This window comes from Tetrahymena thermophila (assembly GCF_000189635.1).
Source record: "Tetrahymena thermophila SB210 genomic scaffold scf_8254402, whole genome shotgun sequence".
NCBI lineage: Eukaryota > Ciliophora > Oligohymenophorea > Hymenostomatida > Tetrahymenidae > Tetrahymena > Tetrahymena thermophila.
In genome coordinates, this window is record NW_002476185.1 from 321,336 (window position 1) to 345,053 (window position 23,718).

The 23,718-nt window shown below is 22.2% G+C and overlaps 8 protein-coding genes across 8 annotated transcripts; 6 read left to right on the forward strand and 2 right to left on the reverse strand. All coding sequences in view use genetic code 6, as the record gives it.

The window, feature by feature from the left end:
• Window positions 1-1,286: 1,286 nt before the first annotated feature.
• Window positions 1,287-2,372, forward strand: TTHERM_00659040 (acyl CoA-binding protein; the record flags this gene model as incomplete). Its single annotated transcript, XM_001024105.1, has 1 exon — window positions 1,287-2,372. The coding sequence occupies one exon, from the start codon at window positions 1,287-1,289 to the stop codon at window positions 2,370-2,372; it is 1,086 nt and encodes a 361-aa protein (XP_001024105.1).
• A 1,378-nt stretch (window positions 2,373-3,750) lies between these two features.
• On the forward strand, window positions 3,751-5,449 carry TTHERM_00659050 (ImpB/MucB/SamB family protein; the record flags this gene model as incomplete). Its single annotated transcript, XM_001024106.2, has 2 exons — window positions 3,751-4,615; window positions 4,683-5,449. The coding sequence occupies 2 exons, from the start codon at window positions 3,751-3,753 to the stop codon at window positions 5,447-5,449; spliced, it is 1,632 nt and encodes a 543-aa protein (XP_001024106.2).
• A 115-nt stretch (window positions 5,450-5,564) lies between these two features.
• TTHERM_00659060 (hypothetical protein) lies at window positions 5,565-8,971 on the reverse strand (the record flags this gene model as incomplete). Its single annotated transcript, XM_001024107.3, has 5 exons — window positions 5,565-5,699; window positions 5,766-5,805; window positions 5,866-6,188; window positions 6,241-6,286; window positions 6,351-8,971. The coding sequence occupies 5 exons, from the start codon at window positions 8,969-8,971 to the stop codon at window positions 5,565-5,567; spliced, it is 3,165 nt and encodes a 1,054-aa protein (XP_001024107.2).
• Window positions 8,972-9,651: 680 nt separating this feature from the next.
• On the forward strand, window positions 9,652-10,325 carry TTHERM_00659070 (ribosomal protein L51/S25/CI-B8 domain protein; the record flags this gene model as incomplete). Its single annotated transcript, XM_001024108.3, has 4 exons — window positions 9,652-9,740; window positions 9,922-10,028; window positions 10,152-10,208; window positions 10,267-10,325. 4 exons carry the CDS (start codon window positions 9,652-9,654, stop codon window positions 10,323-10,325), a joined length of 312 nt encoding a protein of 103 aa, XP_001024108.2.
• Window positions 10,326-12,333: 2,008 nt separating this feature from the next.
• On the forward strand, window positions 12,334-14,499 carry TTHERM_00659080 (ubiquitin-conjugating enzyme; the record flags this gene model as incomplete). The annotated part of the gene is made up of 1 exon (XM_001024109.1): window positions 12,334-14,499. The coding sequence occupies one exon, from the start codon at window positions 12,334-12,336 to the stop codon at window positions 14,497-14,499; it is 2,166 nt and encodes a 721-aa protein (XP_001024109.1).
• Window positions 14,500-15,629: 1,130 nt separating this feature from the next.
• Window positions 15,630-17,477, forward strand: TTHERM_00659090 (ubiquitin-conjugating enzyme; the record flags this gene model as incomplete). Its single annotated transcript, XM_001024110.1, has 1 exon — window positions 15,630-17,477. The coding sequence occupies one exon, from the start codon at window positions 15,630-15,632 to the stop codon at window positions 17,475-17,477; it is 1,848 nt and encodes a 615-aa protein (XP_001024110.1).
• A 1,559-nt stretch (window positions 17,478-19,036) lies between these two features.
• TTHERM_00659100 (FAM18-like protein) lies at window positions 19,037-20,190 on the forward strand (the record flags this gene model as incomplete). The annotated part of the gene is made up of 6 exons (XM_001024111.2): window positions 19,037-19,054; window positions 19,143-19,411; window positions 19,490-19,591; window positions 19,744-19,939; window positions 19,993-20,062; window positions 20,120-20,190. The coding sequence occupies 6 exons, from the start codon at window positions 19,037-19,039 to the stop codon at window positions 20,188-20,190; spliced, it is 726 nt and encodes a 241-aa protein (XP_001024111.2).
• Window positions 20,191-21,083: 893 nt separating this feature from the next.
• On the reverse strand, window positions 21,084-23,051 carry TTHERM_000659119 (kinase domain protein; the record flags this gene model as incomplete). Its single annotated transcript, XM_012799987.1, has 14 exons — window positions 21,084-21,174; window positions 21,238-21,327; window positions 21,411-21,500; window positions 21,557-21,649; window positions 21,696-21,785; window positions 21,840-21,929; window positions 21,985-22,074; window positions 22,133-22,222; window positions 22,317-22,406; window positions 22,457-22,549; window positions 22,612-22,701; window positions 22,756-22,845; window positions 22,894-22,943; window positions 23,004-23,051. The coding sequence occupies 14 exons, from the start codon at window positions 23,049-23,051 to the stop codon at window positions 21,084-21,086; spliced, it is 1,185 nt and encodes a 394-aa protein (XP_012655441.1).
• Window positions 23,052-23,718: the final 667 nt, after the last annotated feature.

A 23,718-nucleotide genomic window follows, 5' to 3' on the forward strand; every position in this document is an offset into this window, starting at 1 on the left:
TTTAAATTTAATTTTATTTAATTTCAAAAAAAACATTTCACATTTTTTGTTTGAAATAATTTTATAAAAATTTTTAATTTTAAACAGAAAATTATTTATTTTAATAAATATTATTTTTTATTAATTTGCTTTATTTTTTTTCAGTTTGAAAAATATATTTTTCTAATTTAAATTCGACTTAATAAATTAATTACCTATCAATTTCTAGGTAATATTTTTTAGACAAAGTATTTTTTATTTTGGTAGCCTATTTTTAAAATAAGATTTTTTCACTTTTAAATTTTAAAAAAGCCAATTCATGTTTAAAAAATTAATTTGAAATAAATAAGAAACCCAAAAGCTTATTTAAGTTTCAATCTTATCTAGAGAAGTACTGAAAACTATCATCAAATAATTAGATTATTTAAATGAAAAAGAACTCATTTCTTATTCTATCAATACAAAAACTCAAGCTGGTTTTTAATCTGTAATTAAAACACAAGTTCTAATTCATCTTAGAAAAAATCAGCAAAAATATATGTTTGAGTTAGTGTGTGTAATTTTCGATTATTCAAAATATGATATCAATAAATTGTGGCTTGTTTTTAAATGCTAGTATAATAAAAAACTTTTATGTATACAATTTAATATTTTCAAACTTTCTGAAAATGAATAACGTAAAAAGAAAAATGGAAAATAGAAGGTATTGATTTGGTGATAGAAAATCAAGACACATCACTAAGAAATGATCAAAACATTAAAATAGTAAATTCAAAGCATTTTAAATAAGGAAAGAAAAGACAAGCAAGATAAATGTATATTTATTTATGTAGTACAGATAAGGATATATATACATATATTATTTTTTATAAAAAATTATATAATACTTTAATGATTATTATTTGAAAATAAATAAATTATATTATCAAAGAGAGAAAAAGAAAAGTGTTAATTAAAGTAAGAAAAGAAAGCAAAGTAAAAAAGTAAAGCAATTAAATAAATAAATAAAAGAAAAGATAAAAAGTAAGTTTTTTTTCTGACAGTGAAAAATATTTAAAATATTATCTAAATATTTTGATAATAAGAAAATTCTAAAAGTAGATTTCGAAAGCAATAAACCTATTATAGAATAACTAAATAGTAAGTTTTCTTAAGGAAATATATATTTAGCCAACCTCTCAAAAAATTAAAAAAATCTTCTTAAAGTAGTTTTGTATTTTTTAGGCCAAAAACTACTAAGAATCACTTCATTTCAATCATTTTAGCAATTCTTTTTAGATCATAGAAAACAAAATTCTATTTACATAATGTCCTAGCAAGCAAAAGACATACTGTTATAAACACTTAAATATAGTAATATTATTCTTACTGGACTAATTTTAGCTTACCCTAAAAAGTTCATTAATTTAGTCTATACAAAGTGTAAACGTCCTACTAAGGTTTAGCTCACAGCAGCAACCCAATAGTAGGATTAACTCTCTTAAATGTAAGGTACTGTGAAAGAAGATGTCTTGCTTAAATTTAAAGCCGCATGTAAAATTATCAGAAAAGAATAAAACACTGACCCCAAAGACTCTCTATAGCTCTACGGTCTATATAAACAAGCTCTAGTTGGCGACTGCAATATAAGTTAACCATCAAGTTTAAATTATGAAGCTAAGTTGAAGTATGAACATTGGACCAAATTTAAGGGTTTACCAAGAGAAGATGCTATGATGCTCTATGTTGAATATGTAATTTAAATGCTCCCTAAGTATGAAGAATAAATTGCTAAAATTTCTCAAGGTGCCAATGAAAATGACTAAGAGGAAAGCGAAGATGACAATAACATTAGCGAAAAAGATCTATTTGAAACAGAGTCTGATTAAGATGCTAATGAAGGCGAAGAAAGTAGCTTTAAAAATAAAAAGGAATAAGTAGGAAGGGGGTTTGGCTTATCTGTAAGCAAAATGACCTAAAATATAGGAGAATAATTCTTGGGCTAAAAAGAAGCACAAGAAGTAACTGAAGAAACATAAATTTTCTTTAGTTTGTTAGATGAATAAAACATCCCAGAAATAGAAAAGAGCATCAAAGAAGGATTTGATTTATGTCAAAAGAATGAATAAGGTAGCACCGCATTACACTATTGCATAGAAAATGAGCTTCTAGACACTTTCCATACTCTTATTGAATCATTTCCTAACATTAATGCCCAAGATTCAGATGGCTTTACTCCACTTCATGTTGCTGCTTTAAACGAACAAAATCATTTAGTCCTAGAGCTGTTAAAGAAAGGAGCTGATCCTAACATTTAAGATAATGAAGGCTAAACTGTTTTCGACATAGCCAATAACTCAACAAAAAAAATTATAAACGACTTTATTCAACAATAAAAGTAAAATTTAGAATGAAAAATAAAGCTATTTCAAAGATATTTCAATTAATTTTGATGAGCATATGTAATGAAATAAAAAAAACTCAAATCTAATTACTAAATAAATAAATAACTCTCTTCAAATATATAATATTCCTTTCCCTAAAAATTTAATTTATATATGTTGGTTTAATTAGCCGAATGTGACGTCTTATATTATTATATCTTCTTTTTACTTTTCAATCAATTTAATTCCAACATAACCAAAAATTCTAAATGTATGTATGTGAGATGCAACCATCCTTTTTGAAAGCAAAATTTTTGTTTGAAGTTCCTTTTTAATTTTAACAATAATTTACAAATTTTTCATAACAAACGATTGATTTTCTCAACTTATTTTGCAAATTTACACCTCATTAATTCAAATTTCTTTTATTTGAAAATTTAGTTTAATCGGTGGTCATTCTATTATAATTAAAAAAATTTATCATTATAATAATAATCATTTGTAAATATAATTTAATTCATTTTAGTATTTTTTTCTTTGATTTTTATTTGTTAACTCATCTTTTATTTCTAACATAAATTTTTCTTTTTATAAAATTAAATTAAGAACATATTTATGTTTTTCCAAAAAGAAGAAGAACAAATGTTTATAATATTTTTGTTTAATGTTTTATTTTTAGACAATAAGATAAAATCTAATTTTAATGAAGTTATAATCTTTAAATTATAAAAAAATAAAAGCTCATATAGTTATTTATTGAAATAATACTTTATGAGAACAAAAAATAACTGCTAATTTAGAACATTTTTGAACGAATTTTTTGACATAAATTATTTTTTTGTAAAATTTTTTATTTTTTTTAAGTTTATCTTTAAGCTACTTTATTTTATGACAAAAGTAAGTATTTTTTGCAGATTTTTTTAAATAAAAGTAAAATGAAAAATAATTCTTTTTTTTATTTTATTCTTATTCAAATAATATTATATGTCTTTAAACTAAAAAATGTATTCAAAGAAAATAAATTGTAAGAGTAAAAATGAGCACTTATATAATGAATAAATGGGATAGATGTAATTTGTAAGATAATTTTTTGATTAATCATTTGATTTATTTGTTCTTTTAGTCTACTTTTTTGTAAATATTAAAAAAATTTAATTGAATTTCTGCGCCTTTTACATCGAAATTTAAATTAAAAATTCCAAATTTTTTATAATAATCTGTTAAATTTATTCAATCATTTTAAGGAATAGCAAAATAATTTTTAACAAAGCTTGTTATTAATTTCAAAAGTTTTAAAAACTAGCTCTTATATTACAATTAATAATAAGCTGGTTGTTTGCGCCAAATTATTTTAATGTTATCTAATTAAATAAAAAATATTTAAAAATTCAAAACAAATTAATTTAATATGGATTAGAGATAATTAGAAGTTCTCATTGAAGAAGATATTAAAAAAAAAGAAGAATATAAACAATATAAATATCCCCAAATTGAAAATACCAATATTTTATTTGATGATTTAAGAAAACAAGTTTAAAAGTAGCAAATCTCATTTAGGAAATGGTTGACTATTGGTTTATACTCTCTTCATTTAGATGTTTTGCTTTCTGAAAGACAGTAAGATAAAAATCAGCCATGCATATTGATCAATTCTAGTAATCAAATTTGCCAATTGAATAATTAGGCATTCTAACTAGGAATAAGAGTTGGAATGAATACTTCTGAGATAGAAAATATTATTTAAAACATCCTTATACTTAAAATGTAGAATTAATAGAGCTCACAGGAAGTTTTTAATTCAATCTTAAGGTATTTACAATAGATTGATAAAGATGTAGAGGTGGATTTTAATAATAAAAATATATATTATTTTCTCATAGATGTAACCAATTATATGACTGAAAAAGGTTTTGAGAATCCAGCTGATATAGCTTCATCAATTGCAAATTATATTCATAATGAATTTAAGGTAGAATCATTCTGTGGGATAGGAGCAAATACTCTGCTCTCATTCCTTGCAGCTTAAATGTCTTTTCATTCCATTTTGTAAAACTCTTGTATAAGTAGAATTTAAGAAATTAAAGATTTTGTCTCTCATCTTCATTTAGATATAAAAATGATGACTAATTTATCAGAATCTCTGTTAGCCTCTCTTGAAAAAATGAGAATCATGAGTATAAATGATATTAATAATAATTTAATCTAAATATATCAAACTTTTCCATAAAATGTTACAAATTCTCTTTTGTAGATTTACTATGGAGTAAGCAGAAGTAATTTATTTTTTTAAAATAAATAATTAATTTTTAATTAAAGTATTTTTGTTTGAAATTAAAATAGATTACCATAATGTTTAAGTTGAAATAGATTAATTGAAAGTAAGTAGAATGCTTAAGTTGGGAGAGTATTCAATATAATAACTTCAATACTTAGTTGATCAAATAGTAGAATAAATTACTTTGGATATGAAACACTACAAGAGAATAGCTAAGATAGCTAAACTTTAATTAACGAAAATAGACCATACAAATATTGTAGTTAAAAGAGAAATACTTCGAATAGATTCAGATTATTTTGACCTATTAAAATCAGAGTGTTTCCAAATGCTTAAATCCCTTTAAATTTAGAATCTCTTGCTTTAAAAGATAACAATTCAAGTTTTTGAAATGATCCCTATTGACTCTATAATAAATTCAAACATAACTTTTGCATAAAGATTTTATAAGTGCGTTTAATAACAACAATAAAGCAAAAAAAGCTCTTTGTAACCTGCACAAATCAAAGAATAAAGCTCAACAAACTATGGAATGAGTAACACCAATTACATTCAGAATTAAGACTAAAATAGGTTTTCTTTTAATCAGAATAACTTATTCTAATAAAGAGAAGAAAATGAAAATAAAAGTTTAATTAAAGAGTAAAAAATTGATTTACAATAAAATAAAACTTTTTTTTAATAAAATTAACAAAAATAATTTTTATAATAAAAAACAAATAATAATTAAAATAATCAGCAATAAAAAAGCAAACAATTATAATAAACTTAGCTTTTTAAACAAAGCAACTAAAGTTAAATATCCCATTTCTTAAAAAACCAAAAAAATTGAATCTTAGCTTAAAAAACTTACTTAATAATTTAAAAAAATAAAAATATTTCTATTTAGATTTTGTTAAAAATAAAATAAAATAAAACTAAATTAATAAATAAGTTATCAAATATAATCACAATAATAAAGTCTTTAATTGCATACTATTGTTGCTATTATTTGATGAATTTTTATTTGTTAATTAGTTTCTAGAAGTTATACTTTGATTACTAGTATTTAATTTGAGATCCTTAGCATTTACTTAATTTTTCTAAATTATTTTTAAATTTTGTTAAATTATTTGTAAAAATTATTTATGAAATAAAAATTTATTTACTTTAGAAAAGTTTTCCAAAATCATCAAAATTCCTCTATCACTTTTTATTTTAGAATAAAATTAAATTAATATTTTTTACATTTTTGAAACAATTAATTACCCTGTTGTATCTTTAGCAGATTGTTTTTGAGGAGTGGATTTCTTTTTTATTGGAGACTCGTTGAAGTAATTTGCAAAATAATTATTGTTTATATTCTTTGTTTATTAAATGGATTTTTTAGGTTTAAGATTATCTGTGCTTTCAACAACTGCATGCTAAAACCTAAGCATTTATTATTCTTTTGCTTTTTAGCTTATTATTTTTGAAGTTGGGGCACTCTTTTTATTCTTCGAAGGAGTTCTCGAAGTAGATCTAGATTTCTTTTCTGTTTTTAATACTATTTCGTTAATTGCATCTGCTACTAAACCATTTTTAATTAGAACCTATTGCATATAAGTGATAAATTTAGATATAAATTAAAATTAAATAACTTACTCTAGTTTCTCTCTGCATATTTTAATCTATTTATCCTCTCTTTTACCTATAAATAAAATTTTTAAGTAAAATTATTTATTTATTTATTTTAATAAAAATTATTTTAGTACTTAAGGGCTTGTTGTCTTTCGATATCTTAAGCAATTTTTTTCATAACTTCTATATTAACAACATTTTATTCATTTCTAATACTATTTTACTAGTTTTTTGTCGAATTTTTTTGCTAGTTTTGTTAAATAAAAAGATCTTTGTTATAGTTATTCTAAGGTGATTTTATTATATCAGATCTTCTTCCAGAAGGAGACGCAATTTTACTTAAATTTTTGTTAGAACTTTAAGCAGCCAATTATTGCATTTAGTACATATTTTGTGTTTAAGTTTCACTTTAGTTACTCAAATTAGATAAACTCATTTACTTTTTCTTCATTTTGAAGGAATTTAAATATGTGTAATTACTTTATTACTCTAGGTAGGCAGAATTATTTTAATGCTCAGTTAACATATTCTTTTAATAATATTTATTGCCATTCAGAGTAGAGTACTCCTACTATGTTTTCATTTTAGTAGGGAAATATTCATTTTAATTGCTTATAGAAGTAATTTGATTAGATGAATTATTGTAAGAATATTCTTTATTTATGAGTTTATTTTGTCGAATGTATTTTTTTTCTCTCTCTTCTTACTGCTCTTAAACCAATTTTTTATATTTAATCTTTTCTAACCTTAGCTTTTCTTGCTGTAATTTTTAAAGAGTTTAGAATTTGTTGTTGTTGTTGTTTTATAGCTTTTATTCATAGTAATACTCATTTTCTTAGCCATTCGTATAATTTTGGTTATGATTAATTTGATTAGACTAACTTTTTTGATAATCATAAAGATTTTAAGCTTAATTTTATGAATAAGAGCTTAAGTAACTATTAGGATTAAATTGCTAATCTTATTCCTGTTATATATTTTACTCATAATTATATTCATAAATATGATTCCCATTATGACAATTTTGATTTGATTCTACTTCATTTTATTAGACATTCTTTTTACTTAAATTTTGGCTAGCTAATGGTGAAGAAGATATCTCATTTTTTTGTTAACTAGTGAATTAATTATTTATTTTTTTATTATTTTTAGAAACTGAAATTGGGCTTTTATTTTTTTGATAATGACTAAGTTATTCTTGTTAGTTAAACCTGTCTATTTTTTAGTAATTTGAATAACTGTTTGGGGAAAGAAAATGGTTTTTATTAACTTATTTTTATTGATTAGCTAGGTTTTATTGCTTGTTTAACCTTTCAAGCTTTTCTTCGTTTTTTGGAGATTGTGGCCTAACCTTGTTTTATTTTGTGATTGTTCTATCTGAATTGGGATGATTTAAAGCCTTCTAATTTTTAATCTATCTATAACTCTAGTAACTTTTTCCAGATAACTCTTCCATAGTTAGTTTATTATCATATTAATATTCAATTTTACTTTGTTGATTTTCTTAACCCTATTCTTAAATGTGTTAAAGCATCCCACTTTATTATTCAGCATGAGCTATTAATTATTTATTCAAGCTTTCTTTGTATGCTTGTTATTATTAATTCTATTTCTAAACAAATGCCTCGATAGCTTATTTTTGTAATTAATATTGCTATTCATTTTCTAGCTCTTATGATTCATCGCATTACAAATTTTCATTATCATCCTACTAGCTGTCTCTATTAACAAAATCTTCTTGCTCATGATCCTATAATTATTGATGATAATTTAAATCCTATTCATATTCTTCTTCTTTTTAATTTCCATACAATTACTAATTGTTAATTTATTATTCTAAATTTTAAAATTAATTAAGCTCTTCCTCTCCTTCTTCTTCTTCATTTTCTCGTTATCTCAGATTAAACACAATTTCCTGCTTATTACTTTAACTGTAAAATCGAGGTTATTCTTCATGTTAAACATGATTACTGTTGTAATTTTATATGAGGTATTTATTTCCTTTAACAATAATCATAGGCTTATGTCCTTCTTCTTAAGGAATAGGAATAGGTGGATTGTGTCTCTCGTCATCCTCCTCTTACTAACTACTTTCTTAGTTTATTTAATCTGATGTATTTTACACCAGAGAGTTTTAATCTTATTAATTAGAATTCTAATGCTCCTCTGTAATGCTTTCAGTTAACTGTTGCTAATTATTAACTTCAATTTTTTTTATTTTATGCTTTTTGTCTATGCTTAAATCTTCTTCATTAATATCCTCTTCTTCAATTGTGTGCAAATTAAACTAGTTGCTTTAATCTGTAGTCACAAATGCTCTTTCTTAAATTCGGTTTGCTATTTCTTGACTAAGTTATTCAAATCTATTCTATTAAAATGTATTTTAATCACTCATATTTTATTCATTAATAGTAGTTTATTGTTAAATCTATTGAATATCAGGGCTCTATATCCCATAGAACAATTAATATTCCAAAAGTTTTTTGGAAATTTCATCTATTCCTTTATCTTCCATATTTTATTTATTATAAATTTCTTCGTATGTAACATCACTTTCTTGAAATTTTTAATCAGAAAACATTTAATTTGTAAGTTAGCTACTTTGTTCTAATGCTTAGTTAATTTTGTCAAAGTATGATTGATAACTCTCTAAATTTATTGAAGCATATGATTCTTCATATTGCTAATCAGCCTCTCCTTCATTATTTTGCTTATTTTAAGGATCTAAATGATCATATTATGCTTCTTAAATCATTTAACTATTTGCTGTATCTTTCTAAAATTTATATTTATTTTGATAAACAAATTTCTTTTACTTATTTTATAAAATTCAATATTTAATTTTTTGTTTTTTTTTGAATCGAAAATTTTAATAAATTTATAGAATTTTATTTGAAAAAAAAAAAATCATCATTCATTAAATCAAGTAAAATCAACTGGTCCTTTTTGTGTTGTATTAAAATAATTGATTGATTCATTGATAGATTGATTTTTTGTATTAAAACAATTGATTGATAGATTGATTTGGATAACTTTTGAACAAAGCTTTTTGACTGAAATCATCTTAGTTTAATTTAAATAGTAAAATTAACAGTTATTTAATTAATTTTTTAATTTATTTAAAATAAAAATATATTTTTACTAAAAATTAATTGTTGAAAGAAAATCTATTATTATGCAAAACAATAAAAAATAAATTAAGAAGATATTATTATTTAATCAATAAAGAAATATTATAATGTTGTATTTAAAGAAATTAATAGAATATAAATTGTTATTCATTCCTTCATTAAAAAAAAAGCTTTGAAAGATAGGATGAAAGAAGATACTTCTAAAAATCATAGGAAAATTTATTTATTAATTTAATTTATTAAAAATAAAGAAAATATCATTAAGAAAAAGAAGCATAAATAAATAAATAGCGCTTTATTAGGAATGAGCTCTTGGTAAAAATTAATTGGAACTAACTTAAGAGAACTTAGATTTGTTTTTTGCCAAAATTCTTAAAGATCTCTAGGTCTTAGGTACGTGATTTACATACGCAAACAAGCAACAAATAAAATAAAAATTTATTTTTAGAAAAAAATAATTTTAAATGCATAAATTATGTTTATCACATGAATATAATTAGATTAAATATTATGACATTTTCAATTAAAATTAATTAATATATATTCATTATTTCTTTCAATAAAAATATCTTAGAAATTACATTGCTAAAAACTACTGGAATTTAAAAAATTAAAATCCTAACTTCCCTTTGATTGTTAGAGAATGCGAAGAAGCTGATCCTTACATTATAGCCAGATACTGTATTAACATTTGATTAGTTTTAGATTTAAGATCACCCAAAAGCATTAAATGAAAATGAGATTTATAAAACAAAATTAATTAATAAATTATGCAAAAAATAATTATTATTCTAATTATAACAGAATATGGTGTTGAAAAGAAGGCTTTTGCTGCTAATAACAACGAAGCTGAAATTGAAAGTAAAATTTAGATTTTTAATAAATAAAATAATTTATTTGCTGTGTTTTAATAATTTAGATATTATCAAGACTCTCGTTGAATAATCTAACAAAGTTAACAACTAAATGTAAAAGTGATAGGTTAAAACACACTTAGTAAAATGGGTTTAATTGAAAAGCGAAATATACAAATTTAATCTTTAATAAAGAGTTTCCTTAAAAGTAGAATTCTTGTTTAAATATCTTGATGTTTGTAATAGCTTTTCTTCATCAAATCAAAATAAAACCAAAGCAACTTTAATATTCTACTCAATATTTTAGATATTTATAGATAAATAAAATTCAATATATAAGTCATTTTAATATAAAATCAAATTCCAGAGAAAATTAATTTATTTATTTTAATTTTGTGAGCTAAAAAATTAAATATTTTTTTAAACCAAATATTAAAAAAAACGTTTAATAATATTTAAATCGTATCATTAACTCATAATTTAAATATAAAATTTGATAGAAAAATATTTTTGATTAAATTAATTTTAATTTTTAAACTTAATTTTATGTTTTGAAACAAAATACAATTGGGAGGAGATAAGTATTTTAATGTAATTTTCACACATTTTCCTAATTCAAAAAATTCTAAAAAATATTTTATATGAAATATTTTTTTAATTGATTCTAAAAACTACAAATTTTGTTAGATTATTATATAAAATATTTTAGATACAAATATATTATTCAATCTTTATAGCATTAGATTAGATTGCCTTTAAAATTGTGTTATTGTACCAAAAAAGCATAGATAAATATCAAAAGATTTATAAGCTGATTAGATTTAATTTTATGCCTATAATTTAACTAATATTTTAAATTAAAGATATTTAAATTAGTTTAAATAATCATCCATTTATTTATTATTTTTATAATTAATTAAAATTTATATTAAATATTAAAAACATTTCAAAGCAATAAAATATTATTATTTGATTGATAAAATAAAGATAATATAAATAATTTTCTAAAAGTTTAAAATTTAGCATTCTAAAGATTAAAAGCATTTGATGGATGAAAAAATATATGATAATATCTATTTTTTTAAGTTACTTTCATTAAAATTTCAATTTTGTTTGAAAAATCATAAAATTTATTAAGCCTACAACAACAAGTATTAAAATAAATAAATAGATTAATATATGATTTATTTAAAACATTCTATATACTATAGTAAATACTTAATGAAAACATACAAATAAAATTTTTAGTGTTGAAAGAAATTTTTTAAACTCGGTTTGATCATAATATATATAATTAAACAATGTATTCGAATAATAAAATATATAATATATATAATTAAATGATAATATTTTTAATATATTTGAATTTCAAATTAATTTATATAATTTGGAGATATTTGTTTTAGACTCTTTAAGAGAATATATAAGCAAATTAGAAACAGTAAAAAATAAATGATTTATATGGAGTATTTTTTGATCCATATTACTGAAATACATGAAAACAAGATACTTCACCAATTTAATTGCATTAGTCCTTATATTAGTAGATTCAAAGGAATTAAAAATTCTACCAAACCTAAAATTTATACTCCCTCATATACAGCACTGCTAAAAATATAATTTTAGATGAAGCTATCTTAGCCACAGATGAATTATTTTTATTTTTGATCAAATTAAATACTCTACTTAACTAATTAAATTGGATAGTAAACATAAAATTAAATAGACATAATAATTAATAAAATTTAATATGAAAAATTTTACTCTCTATTCTTAAATATTTATATTTATTTATTTATATTTAATTTTAGACTGATAATAAAAGATTTTGTTTGTTTTTTATTCTCATTTATTTAATTGTAGTTTAAAAAAATTAATTTACATATTATAAAATACTTTAAAAAAAAAAGTATCTTAAAAGACTTTGATAGCAAATTTTTTATATTTTCTATTAGACGCTATTTAAAAGTCGTAATCAATAATAAATCATAGACACTGTATTAAGTTGTATCTTTTTTTGAAAAGCAATCAAAACCAAATAATAAATAATTAATTATAAATAAAAACAATTCAATCACTCATTATTAAACATCTATCTATAAAAAAAGATATATAAAATAAATAGCTTTAAAATGTCTTAATCCAAATAATTTGCTCTTAAGAGAATCACAAAAGATTATAAGGAAATACAATAAAATCCAGTAAACGGAGTTGGTATTTGCTAATTAGACCCAAATGACCCATTCTAATTCTTAGTAAATATCAAAGTCGTGAGTGGAGGATACAAGGATCTTCTTTTTCATATACTGTTAATCCTACCTGAGCAGTATCCATGTAAACCTCCTAGAATGCTAATACTTCCTGGACAACCTTACGATCATAGCTTCCATCATCATATATACCCTGAAAATGATGGCTATTTCAAGTTTTGCATCGACCTTCTTGATAAAGCTATTATGAATTCAAGTGCAATAGGAAGTGGCTGGAGTCCAGGTTATACATTTTGCACTTTGCTCATGTAAATATAGAACTTTTTAGCTGATCCTGATTTTTCTCCTTAAGAAAACAAAAATGCATTTGCTAGAGCACCATAGATTCTTAAAAAGGTTTAATCTTACTCTTACACCCATAAAGTTGGAAATTAAACCTTTGTTCATTCAACCTCGAAGCCATACCCACCACTCTAGATAGTAGAACATAAATAAGCTGACCTAAAAGGCACACTTTTGAACTAAGTAAAGGAGAGAGTTTCCTGTTTTATTATGAAGGAAAATATCGTAGAAAACCCTACTGGAATTTATGGATATCCTCTTTTTGTATAAAGAGATAAGTTTAATCGTCTTCAACAAAAGCCAATTCCAGAAATTCTTTCTTTGGAAGGATTCCAAAGCCAATTATAGTAGTATGGAATTAATGGCTTTAATGTCAATCATGGAATTACTTTTAAAACAGGTATGGGAGAAGCATACAATGCTTTTCTTCCAATCTTTTTGAATAAGTAGCATTTCTAGCAATCTAGACATATCCTGAAAGAGTGCTTAGCTGCAATTTCTAACTCAGAACATTTAGAGATGTAAGTTCTATAAGTTCTTCCTAATCTTATCAGTAAGATGGTTGTAGCTTTACTTAATGACTCTATGCACTAAAGTATTTCTGCTATCGAAGCTTACGTTCACTTCACCTAACTCTTCCATTATCTCGTTGAAGATAATCCTTCCATTGCTAAAGAGGTTGATTTAAGAGTAAAAGCTATGATTCAAAGTGACAAAAGTCGTAGTAAGTAAGAGCTTGGGGATATTGGAGAGTTCTTAGTTGTTCTCACTGCATCACAGTATGCTTTAACTCCTTCTTTAATCAACGTTTTATACAGAGAATATTTTGCCCGTTAAATTTTCTGGATTCCTAAAAATTAAGAGCAGTATGTTGCATATTTAAAATAATTGAATAACCCATTAAGTTTAAATAATGTTTTCTAATCAGCATTAGTTAGTAATAAATTGCTTATTTTTAATATTGAGGCTTCTAAAAAGTTTGCTGAGGATAAAGAATACCTGAACAAATTAGCAAACGAAAGATATTCTGTTATTCCTGAAGAAGATGCAGTCAAATTCATTAAAGAAACTAATCAAATGATTAAAAATATTAATAACCATGTGAAGTTAATGGATTATTTAGGACTTGGAGATATTTATAATACAAATTAATCTTGTTACAATCTTTTTAAAATTGCAATTTATGTTTCTAACAATTAGAGATACACCAACTTTAATATATCGCTCACTAACGGAAAAGGTACTCCTGATACCTTACAAATTTAGGGAGATTATACTTAGCCAATCATTAAGGTCTCAGATTTGGTTTTGAAATCTGAGTACATTAAGCAAAAAAAGGTTTCTACTGTACAAACTGAAGCCAAAAATAATGAAAATCAATCTCAAAAAATAAAATAACAAATCAATAAAACTTAAATGTAAGAAGAGGAAAAAGTTAACTTGGATTAAGAGCCAATGGAAGAAGAAGAACCAGAAGATGAATGGCACACTATTTCTAATTCAAAAAGTAAAGCATCTAACACTAACAAAACAGAATAGTAGACGACAAATAAGTAAGTTGTAAAACCTGATTTGAAAGTTTAAAAATAAACAAATAATAGTACTACTTCAAATATAGTTAAATAAAATAAATTGGTAAGTAGTTCAAACAATTAAACAATAAAAGTTGAATAAGAAGTGAAAAAAGACAATAAAAATGAAGCTGATGAGTGGAATGTAGTTCCAGAAAAAAAGAAAAAAAATTGAAATTTTTTGTAAACTAATAAAATAAATTATTTAATATCAATACCTTTTGTTTATTTCAAAATGAAATAGATGTCACATGAGACAAATATATTTATATTTTTGTGGTATCTAATATAAAACCAAAATACTAAAATTTATTCAATCAATTTATTAAACTTTATTTAGAAATTATTTATTTGAAAAAATTCTATTTTATTTAGTTTAAAATTTAATTTTTTTAATAAAATTAATTTATAGCTTTTAATAAGTTAATTAATATTTACTCATCTGTCATCTTAAAATAATTTATCAAGCTACTTTATATATAATTGAGATTAATATGCATCCATGTATATAAATAGATTCCTCAAGAAATAAATTTCAAAATAAGCTTTTTAATATAGGTTTAATGTATAATTTAAGATATTTTTAATATGTAAGTCTTATTTATTTATATTATATACTAAATATTTAATGATTGATTTTCTTTCTTTAGATGTTTTGATTTAGAAACTTATTTATTTTTAAATAAATGATCCATAATTAATATATTAAATTTTTAATATAGTAAATAGAATTAATATAAAAATCATAAATATTTTCTTTAAAGAAATATTTTTAAATTAATTAATTATTAATATTTAAATAATTAAAAAAAATATTTGAATAATAAAATACAAATATATAATTAAATGATAGATAACATTTTTAATATCATTCTAGATGAAGCTATCCTAGCATCATAATCTTTTATTATTAATCTAAAATTAAATATAAATAAGAATAGAGTAAAATTAATTTTTATATTGAAATTCTATTAATTATTATGTCTATTTAATTTCATGTCTACTATTCAATTTAATTAGTTAAGTAGAGTATTTAAATTTGATCAATAATAAAATAGTTTCATCTATTTCTTCTATTTTATTTAATTTTACTTTAAATATTAATTTACATGTTTTAAAAGTATTTTATAATATTACTAAAGTCGTAATAAATAAATCATCATAATAGACACTGTATTAAGCTGTATCTTTTTAAAATAGGCAGTCAAAATCAAATAATAAATAATTAAATAAAAACAAATCAAACACTAATTATTAAATATCTACCTAAAAACATAGAAGATAAATAAAATAAATAGCTTTAAAATGTCTAAATCCAGATAATTTGCTCTTAAGAGAATCACAAAAGATTATAAGGAAATACAATAAAATCCAGTAAACGGAGTTGGTATTTGCTAATTAGACCCAAATGACCCATTCTAATTCTTAGTAAATATCAAAGTCATGAGTGGAGGATACAAGGATCTTCTTTTTCATTTACTGTTAATTCTACCTGAGCAGTATCCATGCAAACCTCCTAGAATGCTAATATTTCCTGGACAACCTTACGATCATGACTTCCATCATCATATATACCCTGAAAATGATGGGTATTACAAATTTTGCATCGACCTTCTCGATAAGGCTTATATGGATTCAGATGCAATAGGAAGTGGCTGGAGTCCAGGCTATACATTTTGCACTTTGCTCATGTAAATATAGAACTTTTTAGCTGATCCTGATTTTTCTCCAGAAGAAAATGAAGAGGCATTTGCTAGAGCACCATAGATTCTTAAAAAGGTTGAATCTTACTCTTACACTCACTAAGTTGGAGATTAAACCTTTGTTCATTCAACCTAGAAGCCATACCCACCTCTCTAGATAGTAGAAGATTAATAAGTTGACTTAAAAAGCACACTTTTGAACTAAGTAAAGGAGAGAGTTTCCTGTTTCATTATGAAGGAAAATATAGTTGAAAACCCAACTGGAATTTATGGATATCCTCTTTTTGTACAAAGAGATAAGTTTAATCGTCTTCAACAAAAGCCAATTCCAGAAATTCTTTCTTTGGAAGGATTCCAAAGCCAATTATAGTAGTATGGAATTAAAGGTTTTGATGTCAATCATGGAATTACTTTTAAAACAGGTATGGGAGAAGCATACAATGCTTTTCTTCCAATCTTTTTGAATAAGTAGCATTTCTAGCAATCTAAACACATCCTGAAAGAGTGCTTAGCTGCAATTTCTAACTCAGAACATTTAGAGATGTAAGTTCTATAAGTTCTTCCTAATCTTATCAACAAGATGGTTGTAGCTTTACTTAATGACTCTATGCACTAAAGTATTTCTGCTATTGAAGCCTACGTTCACTTCACCTAACTCTTCCATTATCTCATTGAAGATAATCCTTCCATTGCTAAAGAGGTTGATTTAAGAGTAAAAGCTATGATTCAAAGTGACAAAAGTCGTAGTAAGTAAGAGCTTGGGGATATTGGAGAGTTCTTAGTTGTTCTCACTGCATCACAGTATGCTTTAACTCCTTCTTTAATCAACGTTTTATACAGAGAATATTTTGCCCGTTAAATTTTCTGGATAACTAAAAACTCTGAACATTACAGTAAATATCTTAAAGAATATAAGAGCCCATAATGTTTAAATAGCGTTTTCTAATCAGCATTAATTAGTAATAAATTACTTATTTTTAATATTGAGGCTTCTAAAAGGTTTGCTGAGGATAAAGAATACCTGAATAAATTAGCAGACGAAAGATATTCAGTTATCCCAGAAGAAGATGCAGTCAAATTCATTAAAGAAACTAACCAAATGATTAAAGATATTAATAACCATGTGAAGTTAATGGATTTTTTAGGACTTGGAAATATGTACAATACAGATTAATCTTGTTACAATCTTTTTAAAATTGCTATTTATGTTTCTAACTTTTAGAGATACACCAACTTTAATTTATAGCTCTAATATGGCAAAAGTACTCCTGATACCTTACAAATTTAGGGAGACTATTCATAACCAATCATTAAGGTCTCAGATTTGGTTTTGAAATCTGAGTAAATTAAGCAAAAAAAGGTTTCTTCTGTACAAACTGAAACCCATGTTAGTAGTTCAAATAATTAAGCAATAAAAGTTGAATAAAATGAGAAATAAATGAATAAGTGAAATGTAGTTCCAGAAAAAAAGAAAAAAAATTAAAATTTTTTATAAACTAATAAAATTTTAATAATTATTTTTTTTGTTTTTTATATAAAATAGATGTAATATAAGACAAGTATTTATATTTTTGTGGTATCTAAAGTTTATTATGGAATTATTTAAATTAAAAAAATACTATTTTATTTAATTTTTAAAAAAACTAATTTATCGTTTTTTATTAGTTAATATACAACCATCAGTCAACTTAAAATAATTTATCAAGCTATTTTATATATATTAGAGATAAATATGATTCCAAGTAAATAAATTTCAAAATAAGCTAAAATTAAAAATTAATTTTATTATTTGTAATTCATATAATTTGTATAATCATTAAATATTAAACAAATTTAATTATAGATAAAAAAATGATAATTAAAACACCTGAAGAATACCAAAATCATCAGAACAATTTTGATTGGATATCATAAATCAGATATCTAGAACAATGAAAGAATAATGGTTTCATCGATTTACTTTATCAAACTACCACTAGGAATATCCAATATATGACAATATTAGATATACTTAGAAGCATTTATAAATTTCTTTGTAGGGCTTATACCACCTTGAAATTATTGTTATTAATGAATAATTATTTTTTGTGTAGAAAATATATATTTAGTTGAGTAATAAATATTATTTTATAAAAGAAAATTTAAAAATAAAATAGATATCGAAATAGGTTTTGAACCTGAATAAATAAAAAAATAAGTAAAAATGTTTAATAAAAGATTTAATATGATATTTATCAATGAATTATATTTTTTAAAAATAAAAAAAGAAGATATTGAAACACATATATAATTCATTAAGACAATAATCTTACTATTTTTAATTAAAATATATCTTTCAATCAACAAACCTATTCATTAGATACTTACACAACAAAAATATGGATAATTTGAATAGAACTTAATGATTTAAGATAATAGCATATTTAGAAATTATCAATTAAGATTAAACTATCAAATTAATGAAAGGACTCACTATCATTAAAAAATTTTGATGATAGGCAAAATAAGAAGAAAGCTGATTATAAAATAAAAATAACAACAAAGAAATATTTATATTTTATAATATTTGTTTATTTTGTATGACTTATTCTATATTATTTTAAATATACTCATAAACAATAAATCAATTTAGAATATTAAACGAATTAAAATTTTTTATATCCATTTCTAGAATGTTACAGTTAGTTATCTTAGTGTTTAATTAAAATGGAATCATAATATCTAGAATTAAGTAAATTTCAAATTAAATATAAATTAAATTAAAATCTAATAGTGAGCAGGTAGTAACCTAATTTGATAAACAATAAGGCTAAGTGGCTAACTTTAAAGAATATTATTATTTGTATTTATTAGATTGAAAGATAGAAGAAAATCAACTAAGTTAACAATAAATTGTTTTTCAAATAGAAAGAATCTTTGAAAATCACAAACAGATAAATCAAATAATTATTAATTATAATACTCAATTAAATAAGTATAGGAGAATAATTAATAAATAAAAGAGCCAAAATGCAATCAAAAAAGCAGGTTGATTTAAAGATTCATTACTGAGAGGGTTTTGTTCCTCTTAAATATATAAAAGCATGTATAATAGGTAGATTATTTATTATAAAAGCAAAAGTATAAACCTCCAAATTTGGACGAGGAACAGAAAAAAAATAAGCATCATGATGAGGATGACGACGATGATGATGAAGAAGATGAAGAAGAAATTCAATAGAAAAAGAAAAAGAAAAAGTCAAGCAAAAAGAAGAAAGAAGAAAAAAAAGATGAAGAAGAGGAAGATGAAGCTATTCATGAAGATGATAAATACAATATTAAAAATGCACTTCATCCAACCGCAGTTTTATTTACTATTGCCTTTAAAGCAGGAGCAGCCTTTCTGTAATTAGTTTAAAAAATAGATTATAACATCTCCAAAACTAAAATTACAAAATATTAAATTATCTTTAACTAAAATAGATATCTTTTTGGAGGTACTCTCTTATAAGATTAACTCATATTTATTTCTGTTGTTCTTTTAATGAGCTTTGATTTTTGGACTGTTAAAAACATCACTGGAAGGTAGTTTTTTAAATAAAATGATTTAAATATTTGCTTGATTATTTTTTTATTCTAAAGGATTTCTTTACTTTTTTTTCAATAAAGGAGAAAAGTGAACATTTTAAAATATAATTTAAAGATAAATATAATTAATTTCATTTAATTTTTCAAAGATTGCTTGTAGGATTGAGATGGTGGAGTGATTATGATGAAGAAGGTAATGAAATATGGAGATTTGAATCTCCTGATTTGCGTAAATTCAAAGCAAATTTAGTTGATAAATCTTTCTTTTGGACAAGCCAGCTAGCAATAACTATATTTTGGATCTTTTTCTTAGTAAAGAATATAATATCCTTTGGTTTCTACTGGGTAATTAAATCTATTTCATCCGTTCATAACTAAATTTTAATTTAAAATTGTAGGGAGTTTTAGACTTTATAGGTTTTACCCTTTCTTCAGTGAATTTATATGGGTTCTACAAATGTAGCGGAGGTAATCAACATAAAGTTTAACATATTTTTTAAATAAGCTTTTAAATAAAATAATTAGAGCATTAAGATAAAGTAAAAAAGATGAGAAACTAATTTATTGCCAAAGGTGTGGCTGGAATGATAAGTTGAAGTTGAAAAAACTAGTTAAAAATATATCTATCATATTGAATAAATAATCAATCCTAAAAAATATAAAAATATTGAAGCGTATAGTTAGTTCCTTTTATTTGTAATTATTATTATTGTTTGTATTATAGGATCATAAATAATTTATATATCTATTAAAATTAATTTGAATTCTATTTAAAAAAATCACGTTTGTGGTTTAACAAAAATTTTTAAAATTAATATATCTGAATGAAAAAAAAGTAAAAACTTATAAATTATGATATTAGATATTTAATCTTTAAAATTATCCCATCATACCAACTATTTTAGTACAAAGTACTTATTACCTGGAAAAAATACATTTTAGATTTTAAAAGCTGGGCTCCCTCCAACATTAATCTTGGATCTACAATGATCCTCCTTAGTGTATACTTTAAAACTGTAATTAGATAAATTTATTCTCCCTAACTTCTTATGTAGTTATCTTTATTTACTCCTTTCATTTTTTTTTCATAAATTTATTATTGTAAGTCAAGTGTAAAGCTGCTTATTTCCTTTTACTTTGACAATCAAAAATTAATATTACTCAATTTTAATCAAAAGATTTTAACAAAATAGTAATGTAAAAATATTGAATTGCATAGAAAAATAAAAATTAATCTTTATCAAAAAATAAATGATATAAAAATATATTTTAATAGTTTCTATGTTTTGTAATCTGTGTTGTTTGAAAATTTAGAGATTATAAATCGTTTATTTATTTCTTTTAACATAAAGTTGAATATTCTTTAAGAAAATAAATAAATAAGGATGGATGGATGGTGGTAAATTCAAAATTTTGTTAAAAATTTACTTTAAATATAAATAAAAATAAAGTACTTTTAAATTATAATTATTTTATTCTTAAGACTATCTCATAAAAACAACTTTTTTTATACTAAATACTTTTGTTTTCTAATACTATATTGATCTAGTTATTCTCCTTAACTACCAACTACATTATCCCTTTTTTATTTATTTATTTATTTATTTTTTATGATTTATTTAATTTTTTGTTGATAAAGTTACTGCAAGTCAAGTGTAAAGCTGCTTATTTTCTTTTATTTTGACATATCAGAAATTAATTATTTATAACCTTCGATTCCAATAGAACAAAAGCTTTTATCAAAATTATATTAAAGCAAATAAACAAATGATTGAAAGATTAAAAATTAAATAATTGAATATCTAATTATAATTACTTAGTTTCAATTAATAATGATTAGATATTTGACAGCTTTAAGAGAGATCTACTGATACTAGATATTCCACTACTATATATAGAGATGTAACTTTTAAGAATTAAATTAATTTAAAATCTATTTGTTTTTTTAATTAAAAACTTTACGATAAGAAAAGATTTAACTTTTGCAATTTGATACACTCTGATATATCATCTATGAATTTGCATAATACACTTTTTTCTAGGTTAACATTATCACTAAAAATATTTATAATAAACTGTGTTGATAAATAAAGCATTATACGTTAAATTTATGCTAAGTTTTTCTAAATGTTTTAGATTTTTTATAGAATTTCCGAGTGAAATTGCTCCTTAGTTAATTATGTTATTCTTTCTTCATTAAAATTAAATAAATTTTAATTATTTTTAAAATACTTAATTTAAATACTCTAAATCTATTTCTAAACTTTTTAGATTAATCATATTAGAAATTCCTTTGGACAACTCTGATACTCCTACATCTGTGACTTTTGCCACACTTTATTAAAAAAATATTATTAGACTTTAGAAATGAGTTAAAATATTTGATATACTTTATTATTAAATTCAAATGCTATAAATTAACCCAGAACTTCATTTCTTAACTAAGATTAGCTAACCCTTAATCTTCTATTTAGTTATCCCTTTTAATTTTTTTAAATTAAAAAATTAATTTTCTTAGCTTCTTTTAAAATTTATTACCCTAATTTAAGCTTTAAAGTTTAAAGATTGCCTAATTATGTAATACAACTTGCAATTTCTGGTACATCGTTTTGGAGTAAATAATTATATCTATTTTTAGTTAGAATGAATATTAAAATAAACATATTTATCTTAGGCATTTATCCTAAAATAATGATTTGTTATTTAATCAAAATTTAAATACTCAAAATTAAGCTCCAAATCAGATATTTAATTTAACTTTGCTATTTTTTATACAAAGCCAAAAACCCCTGAAGAATACAATTCGTTACTCCTTTTTTTTAAAAATTCATTTTGGTTATTTGAGTATTAATAATTTTTTACCCTAGATTAATAGATAGCTTTTTTAAGCTTTTTTAGAGATTTGATAATTCTTCGCCCAATAATATTACTCCTGTATCTCCAAAATTATTTTCTCTTTAAATTTATCAAGTTTAAATATTAAATATGCAAAATTCATACTATCTAAAATTTTATACTATAATTTCAAAGATAAATTGGTTAAAAAGCATGATTAAGCTATTTTTTATGCTAATATCTAAAGTCCATTTTCTGATATCAAATTGTATCTATTTTATTTTAATAAAAATGCAACTAATTTATGAAGAATAACCAAATATTACTCTAAGTTTAAATTAAGATTTAGCAAGCTTTTTAATTATACGATTTCAGTAGATAAGACTTCTATCCCTTTATCTCCTAACTTTTTGTTTCTTTCATATAAAAATTTTAAAGATCTTCCTCATAAAAATAATTTATACTTTAAGCTTAGATTGAGGCTCTGTAAAGTATTTAAATCTTCATTTTATATCTTTTTGATTAATTAAAATATTTTATTTTTTAAATCACTTTAAAAATTTTAGTATTTTACATTATTTAAATATTTAAATTTTTAGTTTATTTATGCTTTTTTTTTCATTTTGTTAGTTTTTTTTATAATTATTATCGTTTTATATTAAAATTGATATAAATCAGTTAGCCAGTCATAACATTTAAAGAGTGAAAGATAGTGTTTTATTTTATAATAATTCTTTCAATTTTTATTTAAAGAAAGTGAATCTTTTGTTTTTTTTCCATAAATTTGAATTGTTATTTTATACTCCATTTAATTTGATAAATATCTTTTTCTGTAAAACTTTATTATATATAGAATAAATTCTGGTTAAAATCTTAATATCTTAAAATTTTATTATAATTAATTCTTTTGTTCTTACTTTATAAATAATAAAAAATTAATTTCAAACCTGTCTATTTTTATTTAAAATTCAAAATAATTTAAAAAATCTTATATGAAAAAATTTATTGGAGGTTTCTAAATTTTTTCATGGAAACATTAAATTGTCTATTTAGTCTAAATTGTCTACTTAGATAAAAATACAAAATTATTCTAAATTTATAATAGTAATAAAAATTATTGTTTTAAATATTCAAATTAAAATATAATCAATCAATTAATTTAATAATTAATAAGTCTAAAAGTAAATTTATATTCAATATAAATTAAATCAGTGATTTTTAAAGCAATTATTTAAATTTATACAAATATTTTATTATTTGAGTATATTGATATTTATGGTTAATTTTTG